The sequence below is a fragment of the Phoca vitulina genome, unplaced genomic scaffold (assembly GCF_004348235.1).
Source record: "Phoca vitulina isolate PV1807 unplaced genomic scaffold, GSC_HSeal_1.0 scaffold20, whole genome shotgun sequence".
Classification (NCBI taxonomy): Eukaryota; Metazoa; Chordata; class Mammalia; order Carnivora; family Phocidae; genus Phoca; species Phoca vitulina.
The window spans coordinates 8,842,592-8,862,659 of NW_022589723.1; the positions used below are offsets into that span (position 1 = coordinate 8,842,592).

The following is a 20,068-nucleotide window of genomic DNA, read 5'->3' on the forward strand; positions in this document are numbered from 1 at the left end:
AGAGCTGAAGGCCTCCTAAATCACGGAGACCCCGCACAGATAAGGTGGATAAGGCGAGCTGGCCCTTTGGCCCGCAGCTCACTGCTCATAGGACCAGAAGTGGTTTTTTTCTGAGGATTTTCAGAATTCCGTCAAGGGCTTTAAATTACCCTTTTGAGTCAGACACCTTGTTAATCCACAAAGAAAGGCAAACCAGAAGTCCCCCTCCAACTAGCATACCTCCCTCCTGAGATGCTACCTTGATAAAAGGAAGCCAAAGCCCAGCCAGACACAGGAGTGGGGGGTGGGCGGTGGAGGGGCTGCCAGGCATTTTCGGTCCCCGAGGCTGCCCCTGCGGAGGGCCTCCGCCCTTCCCCTCTATTCTGCAGACAGGTGTCGCTGACCTACTCACGGAAGAGCGGAAGTCTCAGAGAGGGGACACAATTTGCCTAAGATCGTTCAGCTGGTGGAAGCTGGAATCGGATCCAAATCCAGGTCTGGATCCAAAGCCCGGATCTTTCCACCTCATGGGGCCTCTCCTGTGCTGCTAACTGTGAGGTCAGCAGGGCTCCTCTCCACTCCCAGAGGGGAAAGGAAATCCTGATAAAAGCAGGGAGCCTGGGACTAACTCAGGATGGCAGCCAGAAACAAGTCAGGAGTCTCTAATTCCCTAAGGGATCCCCTTGCAGTTTTATCACACCTTGAAAAAGAAAGACCGGCTTTGCTTTAAATGGTTTTATTAAAAATTGTACCAATTGATGGGGGAGAATATACACACACACATATGCATGTGAAGAACAGAAAGCCAAGTATTCTGTACAGGTTAAAAAACAATGGGTCCCCATTTCCCTCCCTCTCTTTCCCTGTCTCTCTCCCAGAGGCAGAGTGCCTAGAACCCAGGACAGCTAACCTGGGCTAAACAAAATGCTACATTCTCACTGGGTCTCCCCCTGACAGCCCCTGTGGGCCCAGGGATGGGGCGGCCCACTGGGCGATGCTCACAGAATAGGGAGAGGTGCTGGCCACCCGTGCAGAAAAGGGGGCAGGGCAGACCTGGGTGCCGGCTCCCAGCTCCCGTGGCCTGCAAGGCTGGTGCATCTTTGCAAGAGCTCGGCTTTCTGTGTTATTCCCTCAAAGCTCCAAGTCCCCACCAGCCGAGGTGCCCCCTGCCCACAGTGTGCCCAGGAGGCTTCGAGGGCGGGTAAGTTAACCCTTTCCTGGACCAAGTCCAGCCAAGGTCCAGCGTCCCACCAAGGATTTGCCTGCACCCAGAGGGCCCTGCAGCTTCCTGCAGCCCAGGCTGAACGTTGATTCCCAGAAGCCCCGCAGAGCCCTGGAGGCAGAAGTCTTTTTGTTTTTGCTGCTCTCCACTCTCCATACCCCCTCTTCATCAAGTCCACCAAATGGCACAAGTTTGCCAGCTCTCAGTGGGCTCCTTGCTGACCGGGGCAGGCGCAGCGGCTCCCCAGCCCCCACTGGAGGCCGTGGCTGGACCATCCCAAACAACACTGCCCCCCCCTTCTATGCCCAGGCTGGAGCCACCCCATGGATGAGGCTGGGCCACTGGGGACAGTGAGACAAGTCAGCTGGGCCCCTCTGAGTGTTTGGAGCATGCCTGCCACATAAGCTCTAGACATGGACCCACACCCCTCAGGACTTGGGGAGGTCACTGGGAGGTGATCTTTCTCTCCCTTGCACTGAGCAAGAAAAGGCCATGGGGACAGGCCTCTAGCAGCCCAAACTTTGAAGCAGGCAAAGGCAGGGAGGCCATGCCGGGTCCTCCAACTCACTGAGGGAGTCAGCTGTCTGGCCTGAGTGGGGTTCTCTCCCCAGTTCTGTCTACCAGCTTCCAGAAACTCTAGAGTTCTGAACTGAAGGGCTCTTTTGACCCTGACTACCAGGCTTCCTCCCTCTGGGGCTTTTCTATAATAAGAGGGAGGTTTCCAGCCCCTCTCCCACCCCTCACCCTCAGCAAACCACAAAAACTCCACAAGTCTTCAGCTGGTTACAGGTCAGGAGCCAGGTCAGAGTCTCCCTCCCTCCAAATCTGATTCTCCACCCCCTAACTAGAGACAGCCAAGCTCCCGGGGGTGGGGGATGGGGGATGGGGGCCCAGAGAGAGGGATGTGTCTCCTGAGGCTGGACTTGAGGAATGTTCAGACCAACTCACCAGACAGAGGGGGCAGGGGCCAGTCTAGATCACTAGGCCAATTAAAACCAGCCAGCCAGGAGGAACCTCTCTTCTTCCAGGAGCTATTTACCTCCTGGGTGTTTTGGGGAAAAGGGAGAAGGAGGGGGTTTTAAACTGTGCCCCAGCTGGCTTAGGATAGTGAGTTAGTTCCTGGCTTCCCATAAGATGGAGACAGTGCACTCAGACCACCCTCCATCTGGCCCCAGGCTCAGTGTTCAGGTGGGCTTGTCAAACTCTGGGCTCAGTTCTCGGGGCAGGCCACAGGACATCCTGCCTGGGCCTGGCAAGATCTCTGAAGCTGATGGCTTTGCCTCAGCATTGAGGCCCTGGACCATTTATTTGTTCTCTCACTCAGCTCACTCAGAAGTCCGCTAAGAGGGGTTCAAAGTGGCTGGCAGAAATAATCCTGGTTTTCTTGTGTGCCACTCGAGCATACACCAGCAGCCTGCCTGTCACCGCCTTGGTCCAGGAGAGGGGAAAATGGCACACGTCCAATGCACGTCCTAAAATGGTGTGGAGACACGCAAAGAAGGCTGCATTTCACAATGGTCAGCATGTCCTGGAGCTGGTCTTCACCTGTTCCCTGGGCTCCTCCTTGTAAGCAGGAACCCATCTTCTTAGCAGACAAACCATGGTACACACCCTGAGAATACAATTCTAGCCAAGAAGAGGTAATACCTCCAGAACATCCAAGCAGAACAAAACAAAGGCTAATGTACAGTTTGAGGTCTTTCACCTTGGGGCCACTGAGCCCATATGGCACCTTCATGCAAATTAGGAAAGGCACCCCTTCCTCTGAGCAGACGTAGCCCCAAACTAGGGCATATAGCCTAGTGGGCATAGCATGAGCTGGATTTAACTTCCATTACCTTCTTCGGCAGGTGCCCTTGTGCAGTGAACAACCTGCCCAACTGTACATCCAGTAGATTAATGCTTCCTGAAGACCTCCTGTCTGTAGAACTGGAGGAGCTTGGGCTTGTTTAGATTTGAGAGTCTACTTGGACTCCTCCAATTTCCTTGGGTAGCCCTGAGGTCTTCTCTGCCCAGGGAAGCCACCTTTTCTTTGGGCCTTGCTTCATGTTAGCACCAATGTTATCTTTTCTTACATAGGCAAAAATTATAATTTAATTTCTATGTATCTGGTTAACAGATTCCCTGTGTCTTTTCAGATTCCCCGCATCTGCTTTCAGAGCTGCCAGCCTGGCTGCCTTAAATTCTCTCCATTAGTGCCACAGCAGGGAGAGAAGGGAAGTTCAGAGGCAGCTGCGAGCCTGCTGAGCTCCAGAGCACGCCCTTCTGGCCTAGCTGGAAGCTGAAGGAAGCCAGGAAATGTGTACCCAGCTTTGACGGTTGCACGCTCTAATCATTGTTACTCCAAAAGACACGGTTCAGCTGACAAAGCCATGGCGCTGGCTTCTTCCTGTATCCCACTAGGTGTGAAAAAGGAATGGGGATAAGCGGGAGGAGGTATGTTGTTTCCAAGGAAACCAAGGGGTCTGGGTTCCTCTCGGGCTGACTCTCACAGGTGGGATGGCCACCACATTTCCCAGCCCCACGGTAATCCTGCCCCATGTGTGCCCCAGAGTGCTGATATTGGGGGAGGAAAGCAGTCTGTTGGCTGGGTCTTTTCAAAGAAGAGCTGACGAAGGCACAAGCTGCTGGTTATGGCCCATTCCTTGGCTATTTGGCTCATCTGTGGTGGACACCCAGGCCAGTCCCAGGCACCCAGAGGTGACAGCGGTCCTGCACCTCGGGACCAATCCTGGGGCCTCCGAGTTGGAGCAAGTAGGACTCGAGGCCTCCCCAGAAGTTTGGTTCATTTTGCGGCACGTTTGAGGGGTCCTTGTAGAAACCCAACCCTCCCTGAGGTCTGCTGGAGATGACAGGAGCTGGGCGAGAATCCCTGAGCCCTTGGGCCAGGCACTGGCTGGGCCAAAGGAGAACCCAGACACGGAGCGGGCTGACTGGCCTTCGTGGAAGTTGCCATGCTCAGCTGGAAAGCCCCTGGCCGAGGCCCTGGGGGATGAAAGCAGTGTGACTGGCAGATCTCGGGCCCGACCACGGTTGAAGGCCGAGAGAGCGCTGGCGGGACCAGGAGTCTAATCCAGTCTCCTAGTTCTTAACCAAGCTCCTGTGGGAAAACTACAGTCCACTCGCTGGAGGACATCACTACCTGGTCATCTTCAACAACAGCTCACTGAAGACTTGTCAGAGCCCTTGGGAGGTCCCACATCACAGACCTATCAGCCTCAACTTCAACAGTGTTTGACAAAGGCCCTCATTCCTGGTCGAGGTCCTGAACAGGGAAAGAGGCCCCGCTTGGGGTATGTCTTATGTACACAGAGAGAAACTTTGAAAATGCAAACGCAAAACAGAAATGAACAAACTTCACAAGACACAGCGTCAGTCCTCGCCGATGTCCTTCCTGCGGTGGGTGCCCCATACAAAGAGGGCAGCCCAGCCTCACCTGGGACCTGCCGCATTCCTGTTCTCATCGGCATTCAAAGCGAGGTTGTGTAGGAAGAGGAGGATCTGCCACCACATTCGATTTTGGTTTTGCTGGTGCTAGAAAGGAAAAAAAAAAATCAATGTAATTTCTAACCATAGCCTGTCGCCTCAACGACTCCCGGGTCCTTATCATTCCCAATAAAAGTTCAGATACACGAGTCTGGGGACAGCACTTTAATCCCATCAGGACAGCAAACTGAGGAGAGGAGGGAGGAGTTGGGGGGGGGATGAGAAGAGTGGCGATGAGGGGGAGATAGTTGAGTTCTCAAAAAAACAATTGCAGTTTTAACATTAAAAAGAAAAGTCCAGGCTCTTTATGCACTGTGCACAAGAGGATTAAACTTTTTCCCCTGCTTGCAGGATTTTCCAGAGTTTAGCCAAGTGCTGCTTTTAATCAGATTGGCTCCTGAGCCCCTCAAACCTCAGCTGCATGAACAACAAACTTTCTTCAGAAAGAAAGAGAAGTGCCCCCCTCGCTCCCCCAACTCCAAAGTAACACAGAGAACAAGGGGGAAAGGGGGGGAGCCTCCATCTGCAAGTGATTTGACACTGTGAAGGTCAAAGGGTTAATCTTCAATTTAAACCACACTGCTGAGGCAGCAAAAATCTGATTTCATCCAGTGCAAACACGCACACACACAGACACACAGACACACACACACACACACACACACACACACTTGTGCACCCGCCCTCTCTCCCTTCCCAGCATCTCCAGCTCAGTGCTGCCCTTTTTATAGCTGCTCTTGACAGTAAGCCATAAATAATCCCTCTTGGAGCGCTTTCCTACTGACTGGAGCCAATTAAACGTTAAGCAAGAACATACTTGAAAACAAAACAAAAACAAAGAATGCACACTACTCTCTGGAGGTTATCCCAGGTCCTACTGTCAGGCAGGGAAGCTGGGGGCAAAGGTCAGGGGTCACTGGCTCCCAGGACTGGGGCTGGTGCCCCGCCCACACAGGTACCCTTTCCCAGGGGCCAGCGGAGGCCCCCCGAGGGGACTGGGGTGCTGGAAGAGGCGGTCTTTGTTCTCTCTTTGTCTGCCAGGGCAGGAGGACTGGATTGGGGCCCTCTCCACGGGGTCCTCGATGGATAGGGGAATAAAAACCCAGCGTGCAGGAAGAAGCCAGCATGGGCTGGACCAGGATCACTGCAGTGGCCCTACAGTGAGTGCATCCGTGTGAACTGACAGCAGAGCCCGGGCCCTTCTTAGGCTGTCTTTAACCCCACTGCCCCGGCCCTACGTCTCCGATGAAGGGGACAGGCTAAGTCAGGGGCAGAATGGAAAGTGGGCCTAGGTCTCCCGTACCCTCGGAGCTTGGTGGGAGCAGCTGGCCCTGGCCTCCCGGACTTTGCCTCAGGCGACCGTGCAGGTTCTGTGGCACCTCCCCTCCCCGCCACCTTGGGCCACTAAGGGAAGAGAGGTGACCCGCGGACTGAGGCTGACCTCAGGGCCTTGCTGATGCAGGTGAACAGAACGCCCCAGCCCCCCAATCTGGGACAACAGCGTGCCCCTTGCCCCTGCGGAAGGGAGGCTGGAAAACCACCCAGAAAGCTGGAGGCCCGGCTACTGCGAGGAGGGGAAATCGGGGTGTGCCACAGAGGAGTCCTGGCAGACTGCGCAGGAGACTGATGGCTTCCTTGTGTTTTGTAAACAAAGATGGGTAAAAAGAGGAAACACAGCCGGCTTAACAAAATCTGGTTAGAGTAAAGCAGCGTGAAAACGGACTCAGCTGCAAAACCTGAGGGCTCGGCCGGCCTGCAGCCACTGGGCTGCGCACCCCTCCTCCTGCTTCCCGCCCCCCAGCTGCTGCCCAGGACAGGTGCAAAGGTCATGTGGCGGAACGGGAGGAGAATCCAGGAAAAGACTGGTCCCCGGAGAGGCCAGTCTGCTGGAATTCCAAGTCTCCTCAGGTGCCTGTTTGAAAAGGCCAAGTAACAATAACAACCACAGTCATGACAAGAATAGTAACACTGAGTGTGCCAGGCTCTGTTCTGAGTGTTCTACATCCTTGCTTCTCAAAGTGGGGTCCGTGGACCAGCAGCCTCAGCATCCTCTGGGAGCTTACTAGAAATACAGATCTACTGAATCTGAATGTGCATTTTTAACAAGATCCGCAGGTGACTTGGAGACACATTAAACTCCTTTGGCCCTTCTCGACAACCCTATGAGATTGTTATATATCATCATCCCCATTTTACAGATGAGAACATTGAAAGAGTTTGATAACTTGGTCACATGGCTACTAAGTGGCAGGGACTGGACTGAATTCCAGACCACCTGGCCCTAGAGCAATGTCCTTACCCATTATCATCATTCTCTGAGCGCCACCATATACCTTTATGCCAAAGCAGACCCTCTCTCCTCCCCTTCTCTAAATCATATCAAAATAGTTCAATGGCTAAGAAAAGGAGATCACAATTCTATGATTTGGGGCCTGGGCCAATCCCATTTCTGTATGCCTCAGTTTTTCCCCAAATGCCCCTAATGGAGGCTGCCTGCTGCTTGGGTTACTTCCTGGGCCCTGAGGTGTCTGGGGATGAGGCAACGCAGCACCCTCACTCCCATCATTTGGGGGTGTTGGGGGACCCAGAAGCAGCTACGGGCCAGAGAGTGCTGTCAGAGTGGAAGGCTGAGGTCTTGTTGGGAGACACAGGCAGGCCTAGGTGCAGGAGGCAGGGCCCACAGGCCCACTGTCGCGATGGACCCAAGTCCCACGTCTCTGCCTGTGACAGGCTTCTGGGTACACGGATCGGCAAGGAAGTCTCCCTGGGCCAGGAATCAGAGGACCTGGCTATCGGCAGCGGCTTCCCACCAGCCTGTCTGTGAGTCCTCACTTCCCTTATAAGAGAAATGCAGGCATGGTATGAGATCAGTGGTTCCCAAACCTGACCGTGTCACAGAATCCGCTGACGTGCTGTTATAAATACAGAGTCCCAGGGCTCCACCTGACCAACTGGGTCAGAATCCCCAGGAAAGTGGTCCAGGAATTTGTACGTTGAACAAACTCTCTGGGTAACATTTTTAAATTTTATTTATCTATTTATTTATTTTTAAGATTTTATTTTCTTAAAGTAATCTCTACACCTAACACGGGGCTCGAACTCACAACCCGGAGGTCAAGAGCCAAACGCTCCAGCGACTGAGCCAGCCAGGCGCCCCAGGTGACATTTTTTAAATCACGGGTAACATTTGTTGTATATTTTAGTCATCAAAGTAATACATGTTAACTGTAGAAAAATTGGAAAACACAAGACATGAGAGAGAAGAAAATAAAATCATTTGTGATCCTATAGCCTGGAAGAAAACACTTCATGATTGGATATTTTTTTCAGTCTCTTTCAATCTCTTCCCATCAGAATAATGACTTGGCCAAGCCGGAGGTAAATCCTGCCCAGGTGGTTCTGAGGCAGCCAGGCCACAGACAGGCATCTGGAAACCACGGAGGAGTTTTCCGACCCTAAGGTTTACGATGTGAAGTTTGTCATCCACAATTACCTTCAGGATTACAACTCTGAGCTCCAACAGCTGAATCCAGCCAGCCTATTGGAGGGTCTGGGTGAGCCTGGAGGCCAGGCTGCCTTGTACGGAGTTAAGCTGGCTGCGTGGCAGCCATGAGACCAGCAAGACCAGCAAGAGCAGGGCCTGATAACCGGTCCTCAGCCTCGGTAGCCCCTGCTCTGGGCACAAGCAGATGCCACACAAATTCCACTTAGCCTTCTCTTGCCACAGGTCAGCCCCCAAAAGGCCTTCTTCCTCAACCAAGCTGCCTCACACCAAAACTATCAAAGAATGCCCTGATTATGAGGAACAACAATAAAAACAATATTTAAAAAAAAAAATTAAACAAAAGGGCCTGACCAGAAAGGAAAGAAAAAGGACATGAAGGGAGGCTGGTGAGAGAAACAGTAAGGAGGAAGGAAATCAACATTCACTGAACAGGATGAGGTACACAAAGACACCCAAACGCCAGAGAACATGGATCCTTCCAGCAGAAGGTGTGGAGAAGCAGGGGAGAAGGAAGGGGGAAGCAGGGAAGAGTATGCCTGGCCTCTGACGTTCGGGCACTTGGCACAGCGCGGAGCACAGAACCTGAGCTCAGTGAGTGCAAATCCCCAGAGCAGGGCCCAGCTCTCCTAGACTCAGCTTGAGCACCCTTCTAAGTCTGGGAACCTGCAAAAAGTGGGGGTTCTAAGAAGGCACAGTCAGGGTGCCCTTAGGGATAGGGGATTGAGGTACAGGGGATGGGAAACCGCTGGGAATTGAAGCTTACACTGGAAGGCCTCAAACTGAGAGTTTAGAGGGTAGGACCGAGGCATAGGGGGAAAAAATAGAGGTGAATGCCCCAAGAGAATGGGATCCGACATGGTGGATAAGAATATCCTCTTCAGTTAAGAGAGCATAGACAGGCATTAGAGACCTAGGGCTCTTCTTTCTCCATTCCACTTTCTTTTCTTTTCTTTTTTTTTTTTTAAAGATTTTATTTATTTATTTGACAGAGAAAGACACAGCAAGAGTGGGAACACAAGCAGGGGGAGTGGGAGAGGGAGAAGCAGGCTTCCCGCCGAGCAGGGAGCCCGATGCGGGGCTCGATCCCAGGACCGTGGGATCATGACCTGAGCCGAAGGCAGACGCTCAACAACTGAGCCACCCAGGCGCCCCTCTCCACCCCACTTTCTTGCTGTGGTCAGCCAGCTGACAAGGGTTCGAGTCACCCCCGCTGTATATAAGGCAGAGCAACTGAACGCACAGCCACGCATCCTGTGTCATGGGGAGCACGCCGGGGCACACAGTAGGTACTCAGCAAGTGCACAGTGCACCAACTACAGAAAAGTCAGCCTTGCAAGATAACCCACTTGTCTGAGGGCAGGAACAACTGATGTCTGGCCAGGTCTAAAGATGTACTCCATGTGATAGTATCAGCCTCTTGCCCGGGGAGAGGCCCAACTAGTAAAAGACTTTTTTTCTTCTTCTTCTTTTTTTTTAAAGAGCTGGCTGTAGCATCTGACAAGGTTGGATTACACAAATCAAACTCTGTTTCATCCCACGTGGCCTCTGCCCTCAGGACAAAGAGTGTTCCCTCCCCTCTCCGGATAAGAATCTCCCTCGGCCTCTCTCCCTTTGGATCCAATTCACACCCTCTGGGGGCTTTTGTGTGTCACCCGTGTTCCAGATGCTCCAGCAAAAGCTAATTCACCCCCAAAGAACTAGAGCAAAGAGCAAGCCTACACTGTGGCCAGGCTTGAAAAGGACCCTGCCAATTTACCAAACAGACAGCAATTTATAATATCTCATACTTAGAGTGCCTTCCGATCTTCCCATTTCCTCTTCACAAAGATCTGGAACACAGGAAGGACACGTATTATTCGTCCCATTTTACGGATGGGGAGGTAAAGGCTCAGAAACATTCCCCCTCACAAAGATCTGGAACACAGGAAGGACACGTATTATTCGTCCCATTTTACGGATGGGGAGGTAAAGGCTCAGAAACATTCCCCCAAGCACGTTAGTTGGGGGGTGGGGGGTTATTCGGACCCCTGACTTCTGACTCCAGAGCTATGTTTTTCCACTAAAATATTACAGTGTGTTCATTCACATCATGGCAAGTAGCACTAACTTTTCAAAGAGAATCACCACTGAGCTGCTCCCCTCGTATGTTTAAAGACATTGTTTCCAGATCATTAACTATTTAGTAAGGATGCTGTGGACCAGAAAAAAATAAACCTTCCAGAGGCAGGGCTAACTGAAGATCAAACAGAAATAAAGCTAAAACTGCTCTGAAATTATAACTTCAGATCATGTTCTGAAACCACACTCGGTTTCTTTAAAACACAGAATTTCCTATACCCTGTTTTGCAGGGAGAAACACTTTCTCCAGAGTGATGTTTTCCCACCTCTTCCCCTTAGCCATCATAGTCTAAACCCACCCTGGCCGAGGCTGAGGGAGAGAGCCTCGGCACCGAGAACATGAACACTGAGATAAGAGAGACTTCAGGAAAATTCCACTTGAAAGAAGTTGAGAAGATGTTTTTGTTCAATTCAGCAAGCTTCTATCAAACCCCCAACTCGGCTAAGACTTATGAAGGACACAAAGATGAGCAAGATGTCAACTGTCCTCAGTTGTTTTACAATCTGAACGGAAGACAACAAGAGCATAGAAGTAAGCTTTATGGGAGGCAGAGGGAGGTCAGGGCAGTGAGTGGGCGCTCCCTCACACTCCTGTCTTCCAGGGGGTGCCTGGAAGCAGAGATTGCGCAGTGGGAAGACCATAGTTTTAGGATCAGTCAGATCTGTATGGCTCCCAGTGCAGTCACTTACAGCGTAACTTGGGCATGCTGTCTCCCTTCTCTGAGCCTCGGTGTCCTACAAAATGGGGCTAACGGGGTCCAGAGGTACGAGGTTGCTGTGGTGATCCAATGAGAAACATCCATGTAAAGCAATGGGCCTGGTGACTGTGCCGAGCAAGCAGCTCACTCCCCATGCTGAGGACAAGGAAACCTGCGCCCCACTTAAGCTCGCTGAGCACTTCCCTCAACATCCTCTCCCTCAGAGCGCCTGCCCCAGGAGTGCTATCTTCTAAACAGACTTATGAAGTCCTGGGGAAATCCCTGACTTTTCACTCTGAGATGGGCCAAGACAGCTAGAGGCAGCTGGGCTCAGAATTCCAGGCGGCCAAGCTGAGCAAGGGATTCTGAAACCCACAGGGCAGCCCCTTGGGTCCAGTGGCCCACTGCCCTAAGAAGGCTTCTGACCCAGATGCTAGAGGAACGAGCAACATGGCAAAACGGAGAAGGAAAAAAATAGCCCCTTGCCAAGAGCTTCCTCAGGGCAGTCAGCCGTGCCAATAGGACGTTGAAGCCACCGGCTGCCATCATGGCGACACCAATCACTTCTTCCGGGAAGAAAGGGTAGCGCGGGGCAGGCCGGGTCTCAGTCGAAGACAGGAGGGTTTCCTCTAATGCAACTGCGGGCCACTGGCTCCAGCCATTGGGGGCTGGGGGACAGGGCTGTGTGCACGACCCTTATCCCCAGAGCCCCGTGCGGCACCTCCACAGCCTCTGGAGGCTGCCACTCCTGGGGCCCTTACCCAGCTTCCCACAGGGACGGCTCTGGCTCCCTCAGAGAACTGCTCCATCGAACTACCGGACAACTTCTTAAGAACTCAGGAAGAAATCCTGGTGTCTGTGCTCTGGTGGAAGGTGAGGGAGAGAGAGGATTGAGGGGCGGCAGATCTGCTGTGGGGCTACGAGATCGTGGAAAAGGAGCCCCCAAAGCTCTGACTCCCAAACTGGGGCCTTGGCAGCTGGCTGTTCTTGTCCTGCCTGGAGCCAGTCCCCTAGCCAGGACAAGGCAAGCTAAGCGTGGAAGAAGGCTGGACCCTCCTCCTCACCACACACACTGACCGTTCTCGTTCTGGTCATGGAACATGCCCTCTTGGTTGTCAGACAGGATCAAAAGGCAAACCAGACATTTTTCTTCATCCTTCTTTTCTTGTGCCTCTCCCAACCCCTCCTCCCATCACCCCCCTTCTCCCCTAAGGAAAAAAAAAAAAAAAAAGCCAACTCCCATCCCCAAGGTCTATAGCTTGGTGAGGAGGGAATGAACTCTCCGGAACTACAAGGCCCTTCTCCTGGAAGAGAGAGTAGTCAGGTGCAGAGTGTGTGGGGAACTCGGCCTCTAGTCAGCCACGCTGATGACTCAGAAGCTAAATATAGTGAGCGATATAAACAGAGCCAGCCACAGAGCAAACACAGGGCCCCCAAGCCCCGGCCTGGCTCTCACGCACAGCAGCCCTCCACAGCCCCTCCCCCAGCCTCACTTTTCCCCAGGCACCCTCCTAGGTAGACCTCCCACTGCTGGAACAGAGGCTGGCTCCACAGGGACCTTCTCACTCTAAGGTGAATGTCTGGGGCTCCTGCCCAGGGCTGCCGCATCTAGGGTCTGAACAACCTCATTAGCCACAGTCTGAGCCCCCCAAACCACTCAGCAACAAGGAGGGCATCCCAAAGGGTCAGGAAGCAGTCAAGGGCCCCCTGAACAAAGGATCCAGGCTGTTGGCAGATGTAAACACCACTCTGGGTACAACTTCCAAGTGAGCTCCCTAAGAACTATAAAGACAGGTCCAAGCAAAATCCTAAAATCATCTTCTGGCACATTTCTCAAAGTGTTAAACCGCCCACACCTTAATAGTTATATATATTATAATCTCCACTGGGCTTTCACATCTGCTCTGCTAGGTAAGTATGAGAAATCGAGGTTCAGGGAAGTTAAATGACATGCCTATCGACAGAGAACTCATAAGGGACAGAGGTAGAAATGTGAACCCAGGTCTGCCTTTACGTCTAGGATCCTTTCTGTGATATTGCAACAAAAGATAGTTTCCAGTGAGTGGCTAACATTTTCCTCAGATTTCATTTTCCAGAAAGTCAAATTACTACTCAGAGAATTTCCAAATCGGACTATTCTGAATGAAGCCACTCCTGGTCCAAGTGAAAAGGCCATTTCCAACTCAAGGAATTCCAATGTGCTTGTAGCTTTACTCAGTGGTCTACAGTGGCTTTTTTTTTTTTTTTTTTTTGAGGATTCTTGGCTTCTTAACATTGCCTAGGAATATCCCCCACACCCATAAATTTCAAGATGGTGCCATTGGGATAGGAGACATTCCTAAGAGGAGGGGACAGCAGCTACTGTCCATTCTTAGGCCCATACTGGAGGAGACCGCGGAAGGGGGAATGGAGAGAAACTAGAACCCACACCTTCTGACTCCAGCAGCTCATGAACACAGTGAGGAAGCAAACCTGTACCTCCTCTTCACTGCAGAAGCTGGAGAGACAGAGAAATACCAGGGTACCTTCACAGAGCCTGAGTCAAGGTAGACCCTGGTCAGCAGATCACCAACTCTTGATTTCAGCTCAGATCATGATCTCAGTTCGTGAGATTGGGCCCCGTATTGGGCTCAGTGCCCAGAGCAGAGTCTGTTTGTCCCTCTCCCTTCTCCACTGCTCCTCCACTCTTTCTCTCTCTAAAATAAATAAATAAAATCTAAAAAAAAAAAGGGGGGGACCATTCCACTCCTGACCCAGTCAAAGGAAGGTGGGGCGTGTGACCAGGTTGGGAAAGGCTTTTGTCTCCAAACGCCCGGCCTCCAACTCTCTTGCTGCTTTGGAGACCCAAAGAGCCAACAAAAAGCACCTCACAGACACTGCTATTCTGCCTTCAAATCCTTGCCTTTCCATCCAGAGGAGCCACCCTGAACTGATCACTCGGGTAACCAGGCTAGACCCCACCCACATGCTCCTTAGGAAGTATGTGGCCGGCAAAAATCCAGATCCAACATCCAGTACAATTTGCAACCTTTTGAATTGGGGGTCATGTTGATGCACTCAATTGGCCATAATGCCATCCTACAACGCACTACCCCGTCATGGTACCCCCCACCTCCTCTGCTCCACATCTCCTAGGAAGAAGTGTTCCCCTGACACAGAAAAAAAATTACTTGAGGTCCTTAACTAGGGACCAAAAGTGAATGCTCACACTACCTACAGGACTCAGGGACCAAGGGCCATTGTCTGGCCTTGGGACACCATCCCAGATCTGAGGAGAAAGGAAATGGCCAAGCCCTCTCCACAACTTATTGCCTCTTGGGTTGTGTTTCCTGGCTCCCTAAACTCGGCCTATATCGATGGGGGATTGATCATCATTCTTTGAGGAGAAATGTACAAGGCCGAGGCCCACAAGTGAACAGCTTGGACACTGATTTCTCTGTGCAGGGCAGGTGGAGGGAGCTCAGGGGAGGCAACTCTGCTAAGGGATCAGCCTGATGGGAGGGGTGGGAAATGGTGAACTGACAAGAACAAATGTGAGGGATGATCAGGCTTCTAGACAGACAACAGGGAACATGCATTAAAGAATACCTACTGTGTACCCGGAACTTTAAATGGTATTTTCTCACTTAACCTTCACAATAATATTCTGTGGTATTAGCTCTAATTTGCAGAGGAGGAGCTAGACTTGACAAGGTCAAGTGCCTTCCTGATGGCTAGTGGGTAGCAGAGCTGGTATTTAAACCTGGGCCTTCTGACTTTGGACTCAAAGCCTAGAGACTTAATCCTAAACCACTTCCTTCCTAATACCTCAGTGTCCCTGCCTGCAAAGGAAGGGAATAGGGAAAGAAAAGAAAAGAATGTAGGAGTCACAACAGTACTTTCTAGATATGAAATATTAGACTGTGGTTTATATAATAAAGTCAGAAAACGACTCATTTCTTAAAGCTAGCTGCTAAAAGTTCCTCTGCATGCTGGTGCTCCTTCTGCCCGTGGCTCTTATCCTAGCCCTTCCTGCAGGATGAGCTCCTGGACAAGGTCTGTGAGCAGGGTTAGTGGGGAGGACAGGGTTAAAAGCAAGAGGATTCCACAGACCAAAAGCCTGGTTCTCTGTAATGGAAAGTTTGGGAAAACCAGCTCTGGGCTAGAAAGGCTTAGCTGACCTGGCTCCCGCCACTGTGAGGTAGGAGTAGACAGCAGGCAGGAGGGTGAGGGACACAGGGACACAGGGCACTCGGGAGCCAGCAGGGGGTGAGGTGCAGAACACCACAGGGAAGATTCTCCTATGGTTCTCCTTTGGTTCTGCTGCTTTGCCCCTCCTCCCAGGCTGGGGTAGCTCTGGCTGATAGCTGAAAGATACCCTCAAAAAGGCAGCCCTGGACTGGGGGAAATGATGCCAAGCAGCAATGAGCAGGGTCAGACCTTGGGATGAGGGCTGTCTCCTCTCGTTCAGGACTGAGTCATCAAGAAAGGGCCCTGGGCTATGTTCTAGTCCTGTCCTCCCAGCCTGCTCCCAAGCCTACGGGGGCTCACCAATGGATGGAGAAATATTCTGGGAAACAACTGTTGAGAGAGATCAGGTGTATTGGGAATGAAGAAAGCTGCCTTCCAGACAGTCCTCTAGATGAATCTAGGAGACCCACAGCCACTGTGCCCTCCAAAAACTCCAGCGCCAGGACTGGAAGCTGTGAGCTGGTCTCAGCCATAGGCCTGTAAAACCAGGCTAGAGTGAATGGGCAGGAAGGAGGCCAAGAGACGGAAATCCAGAATCAGAGCAAGTCCACACATGGAATGAAGGGGAGACTTGAAGCCAAGTTTCCAGATAACAATCAAAGGAGGGACTAGGGACTGGAGCGAGGGGCCAACGGAGGAAGCTAGGCTGCCTTATTACCTAAGCATAGGGCCCCCCTCTCTTCCAGATCACTAAGGGACTGGGAGAGCCATCCAGGACCAGGTCTGGCCCCAGATTTCCCTCAGAACTCCTTGGCAGAAGGCACTAACCATATGTAACCCCCGATGGTCTGTTCTCAGGAGACCAAAAGACAACTTCTCTCTCCCCTGGTGTTGGCAATGGTTTGGCCCTTCAGTCAAACCTACTCTGATCACCTGAAGTTACCCATCTAAACTCAGGGTCTGCCCAACCGTGATGAGTTATTTATTCTCTTTATTCCAGATATAGACACACACACAGACACACACACACACACACACACACACAGCCCGCTAGGACGGTCCCCGGGGTAGGGACCATGTTCATTTCCAGGTGGCATGCCTTTGCTTCCATGGTGGTTGTACGAGCACGGATTCAGCCTTGGGCTCCTCTCCCTGCCTTGGCAGCCGTCCAGAAAGCCAGCCCAGAGAGGAAGGGTTAAGTGCCTGGGGGCTGGCCCAGACAGCGGCTGCAGAGCAGGGCAGCCTCCAGCCCGTGGCACGGAGGGCTCCTCCAGCACGAGCCTGCCAGCCGCCGCCGCCTTTGTTGATGGACTCTGCCACATGCTCGACTGACACGCGATGCTCCGCCCCGGCGGGGCTGGTGCCAGGCTGCCGGCCAAGCGCCCGGCCGCCAGTCTGGAGAGACTCTCTGAGGTATACTCTCCAGAGTCCCAGGTCCCGGTTCCCAGACAGAGACAATGAGGAGCAGCCTCCCCAGCTGGAAAGTGTCAGGTTACAACCGGTTCCACCACTTTCCCCCACTCAGGCCCATCCCTCGGCCTTGGTTACCCGGTTCCCACTGCACCTCAAGTCAGGCACCCCCAAATGTCCGGTTTCACTCCGGCACCCTGAAAACCTTCCCCTTGGGTCTGGGAGGGACAATCTCCCACCCTGGCCTCGAGCAGACACAGTGTGTCAAACAAGGCTGCAGAAAGCCACCCCATTCCCCAGGAGAGATGGTAGCATTTCCTGACAAACCACTGGACAAACCGCTCTCAGGAAGCCTGAGCTGAGAGAGGGCAGAGAACCAACTTGGAGCTCAGAGATGGCAAGAGTGCTCAGCCAGTTGGGTCCATCCAGTTAACCCTGGGACCATATCCTCGGGGCCTGGCAGAGACAGAGTTGCTGAGGCAGGTCCGAGCCCCCCAGCCCCAGCAGACTCTCCCCCCACCCCACCCCAAGCCCCCGTGCCTACTTGCTGCATGTGAAGCCGATGGAACTGGTCTGCAATGCACTGAAGCTTTCGGGCAATCTGTACCTCTGCTCGATGCTGCCACTGCCCTTCAGGGGGCTGGCCCCCAAGGGGCAAGCCTGCAGGGAAACTGGCCGGGAGAGGGAGCCGGTAGCCAGCGTTGCCTGCAAAGACAGAGGGCCCACATCTCAGCATTCTCCACAACTGCACCATCCACCCCATGCCTAACACTCCTGGATGACACCTGGGGCCCGAGGCCTTTATCGGGCACGCTGCCAGATTTGGACAGCCTGACCGGCCGGCTGCCCAAGCATCTAAAAGCTGATGTTCAGAGGGAGCAAATGGTCCTAGCCTTGTCCCTTCACAGGCAGTGCCGGGGCAAAAGTAGTATGTGTGGGGGAACTTGCCAGCCTTCGGTCTTTATTTACCAAGCTGTGCTTGACCACAATTTATTTTTCATGCAGTAGCAGGTTGAAGCTCTTCTCTGGAAAAGCACCGGAGGCAGCTCTCCAGAGTTCCTGAGTTGAGCAAAGCAAGGCGGGAGAAAGAGAAAACCAAAATGTGCCTTCACTTTTTCCCCTGGCTGGGCCCAGGTCCTGAAGCTCTGGGCAATGGTACGAAAACGAGGGAGAGAAAACTCCTTAGACCCACTGGATAGCCAAGTTCCTCTCTGGAGGAGCCCCAGGCCAGACCGCAAGACCTCGAGACCTGCGCTGCACCCTACCCAAGTGCTGGCAAGCGGGCTGCCGCTAGGGGTGCCCGCCTGCCTCCTCCCTCTGTTCCCTCTTCCCTGCTGGCCGGCCTTATCCATCTTTTCGGACTCCCCAAGGAAGTACCGGGCAGCTCCCTCCAGGAATAACTGCAGCAGCTCCTCAAGAAGCAACCTCAGACCTAGCAAGACAGCCTCCGAACCTTTTCCCCCTCCCTCCATAAGCTATTGTGCTAAAAGAAGAAAGCCGACTGAGTGTCTAACCCTGTCCCTTTGCCAGAGGAGGGCATGTTACTCATAAAACAAACCATTTAAGCCCACAAATGAAGGGGGCTTGTCTGATTGAGTCTTGGAAACAGCCCCTCAGCTGGCACTGAGCCCCGGCAGGCCCCACCTCTTTCTCCAGTTCCCCCTTCCAAGCACAGAAAGTCCCAAGTGACACCTTCTGCCTTCAGGAAACTTCCCTCCAGAAAGGGCTGGGTTTTTCCCTTCAGTGTCAACAGCGAGTCACAGATCCCCCAACCTTCTCCGGGGCCACTTTGGCCAATTAATGGAAGGCATAACACTCCCAGGACCCAAAAGCCTGGGCCACTCATTGGGCCACAGGATGTAAAGCCCAAGGCCCAGGTACCCTCTCTCCAACCCCAAAAGGCACCATGGACCCAAGGATCCCTGCAGAAAGGGACAAAAAGGCAGAAGTGATGGCATAGCAACTTGCCTTTCTTGGTGCCCGAGGAGCACAAGTGAAAAGCAATAACAGGCAGAGAAGAAGAATGACAAGAGTCGAGGAATCCATAGCCCCTGCTGTTTAATTTGGGGAAGGAAATAACAAAGTGCAGGTCTGAGGAGGGGAAGTCCCCTCTTTTCCCCCAGTCTCTATGGGAGGAGTCCTGAGGCTAAGAGCACTCACCATAAAAGAGTCGCTGGGGTTCTTGGGTCACCCCACAAGGCAGCATGACACCCTGACTCGGGGAGGCCGGACTGAGGGTCTGGGTGGCCTTGTCTTCCTGGCTGGTGGGTCGAAGCCCAGGGCCACAGCAGTGGGTGAGAGGGAAGAGATGCAGACGGCTGAGGGGGCAGTCCAGCTGGCTCTGGGCAAACAGGTCAGCAGAGAGCAAGCTCCCAGGCTGCGTCCCCGGCTCCCCGTCGTCTGGCTGGAACACATCATCCTCTAGCTCCTCCACACACTGAGGCGGCTCCATCTCCCCTGTTAGGGCGCAAAGCAGGTCTCCGGGGTGCTGCTTCTACCCAGGCCAAACCTGAAGGATCCCCGTCCCCTTTCTTCTGTCCTGCTTCTCCTTCTTACCTGGGGCAGTGGGGCCAGGTACTGAGGACAGATAACCTGGTGATAAAATACTACCAAGGATGACACCCCGCCCCAAACAGTGAGGACCGCCTCGCTGTTCAAGGATGTGCCATACCTCTTCCCTGGGCCTTCCCAGAGCCACCCCCTACCTTGGCCTTTTCTTCTGACCCAGGCTGGTTCCGGTCACGAAGTCTGACTGCTATTGACTCTGAGCAATAGCAGGGGTATGATCAACTGCTACAAGCATGCAGGACACCTGGGGAAATGTCAACAAGACTAGACCCTGTGAGTGGCTGTGGGAGGGCAGAGGGTGCTGTGACTGGCTGTACACACAGTGCTCACCACACACACACACACACACACACACACACTCACTCACTCACTCACTCACTCACTGCCCTGAGGAGTAACCACCCAGCTCTCCTCTCAGTCTGAGCTGAGCTCCCAGCTGAGCAGCAAAAACAAAAGCCAGCAATCAGAGGGCAGCCAGGTTCCCTCCAAACCTGCTAAGCCCCGCCCAGATGCCCATCTACTCTAGTCTCCACCCCCTGCTTGCTCAACACAACAAACAGGCTCCACGGTGTGGTAAGCGTGTCCTGGGAGAGAGGGCAGAAAGACCCAAGTTAATCGTTGCCCTCCCAGCAGAGGAGAGCTGTCTGTCCACCACAGCTTGGCCGAGAGGGTAGGTCCAACATCCAGCATGTGGCCAGCCTCCCCCAGCTCAGCCTACTCACTAGTGTCCATGACTTCAATCTTCTTTCCCCACAGCCCAGCATTCCTGTCAGCATTGAACCTGAGACTGGTGTAACCTTCCTCACAGAAGGAAGTGAAATTCAGCCCTCTTTCTGTGACCTCACTCACCGCCTCTGTACTACTCAGGTTGTCGATACGAGTTTCTTGGTCATAAAGAAGTTCCTCTTGCTC

General features: G+C 53.0%; 1 protein-coding gene across 2 annotated transcripts; it reads right to left on the bottom strand.

The window, feature by feature from the left end:
- Positions 1-2,073: 2,073 nt before the first annotated feature.
- On the bottom strand, positions 2,074-19,453 carry BMF (Bcl2 modifying factor). Of its 2 annotated transcripts, XM_032417426.1 has the most exons (4): positions 19,294-19,453; positions 18,749-19,045; positions 17,133-17,293; positions 2,074-4,735 (listed from the first exon to the last, which is right to left on the bottom strand). In XM_032417426.1, the coding sequence occupies exons 2-4, from the start codon at positions 19,038-19,040 to the stop codon at positions 4,634-4,636; spliced, it is 555 nt and encodes a 184-aa protein (XP_032273317.1). In that variant the 5' UTR covers positions 19,041-19,045; positions 19,294-19,453; the 3' UTR covers positions 2,074-4,633. The 2 variants fall into 2 exon arrangements, with proteins under 2 accessions (XP_032273317.1, XP_032273316.1); XM_032417425.1 differs by having other exon boundaries at positions 18,749-19,453.
- Between the last annotated feature and the right edge of the window lie 615 nt (positions 19,454-20,068).

What these genes read in the sequence shown, in the direction of transcription:
- BMF (XM_032417426.1), bottom strand. Translation starts at nt 19,040, where the DNA reads ATGGAGCCGCCTCAGTGTGTGGAGGAGCTAGAGGATGATGTGTTCCAG. An exon ending in ACCCCAGCGACTCTTTTATG is followed by an intron (nt 17,294 to 18,748) that starts GTGAGTGCTCTT and finishes CTGTCTTTGCAG; the next exon opens with GCAACGCTGGCTACCGGCTC. An exon ending in ATCGGCTTCACATGCAGCAA is followed by an intron (nt 4,736 to 17,132) that starts GTAGGCACGGGG and finishes TTTCCTTTCTAG; the next exon opens with CACCAGCAAAACCAAAATCG.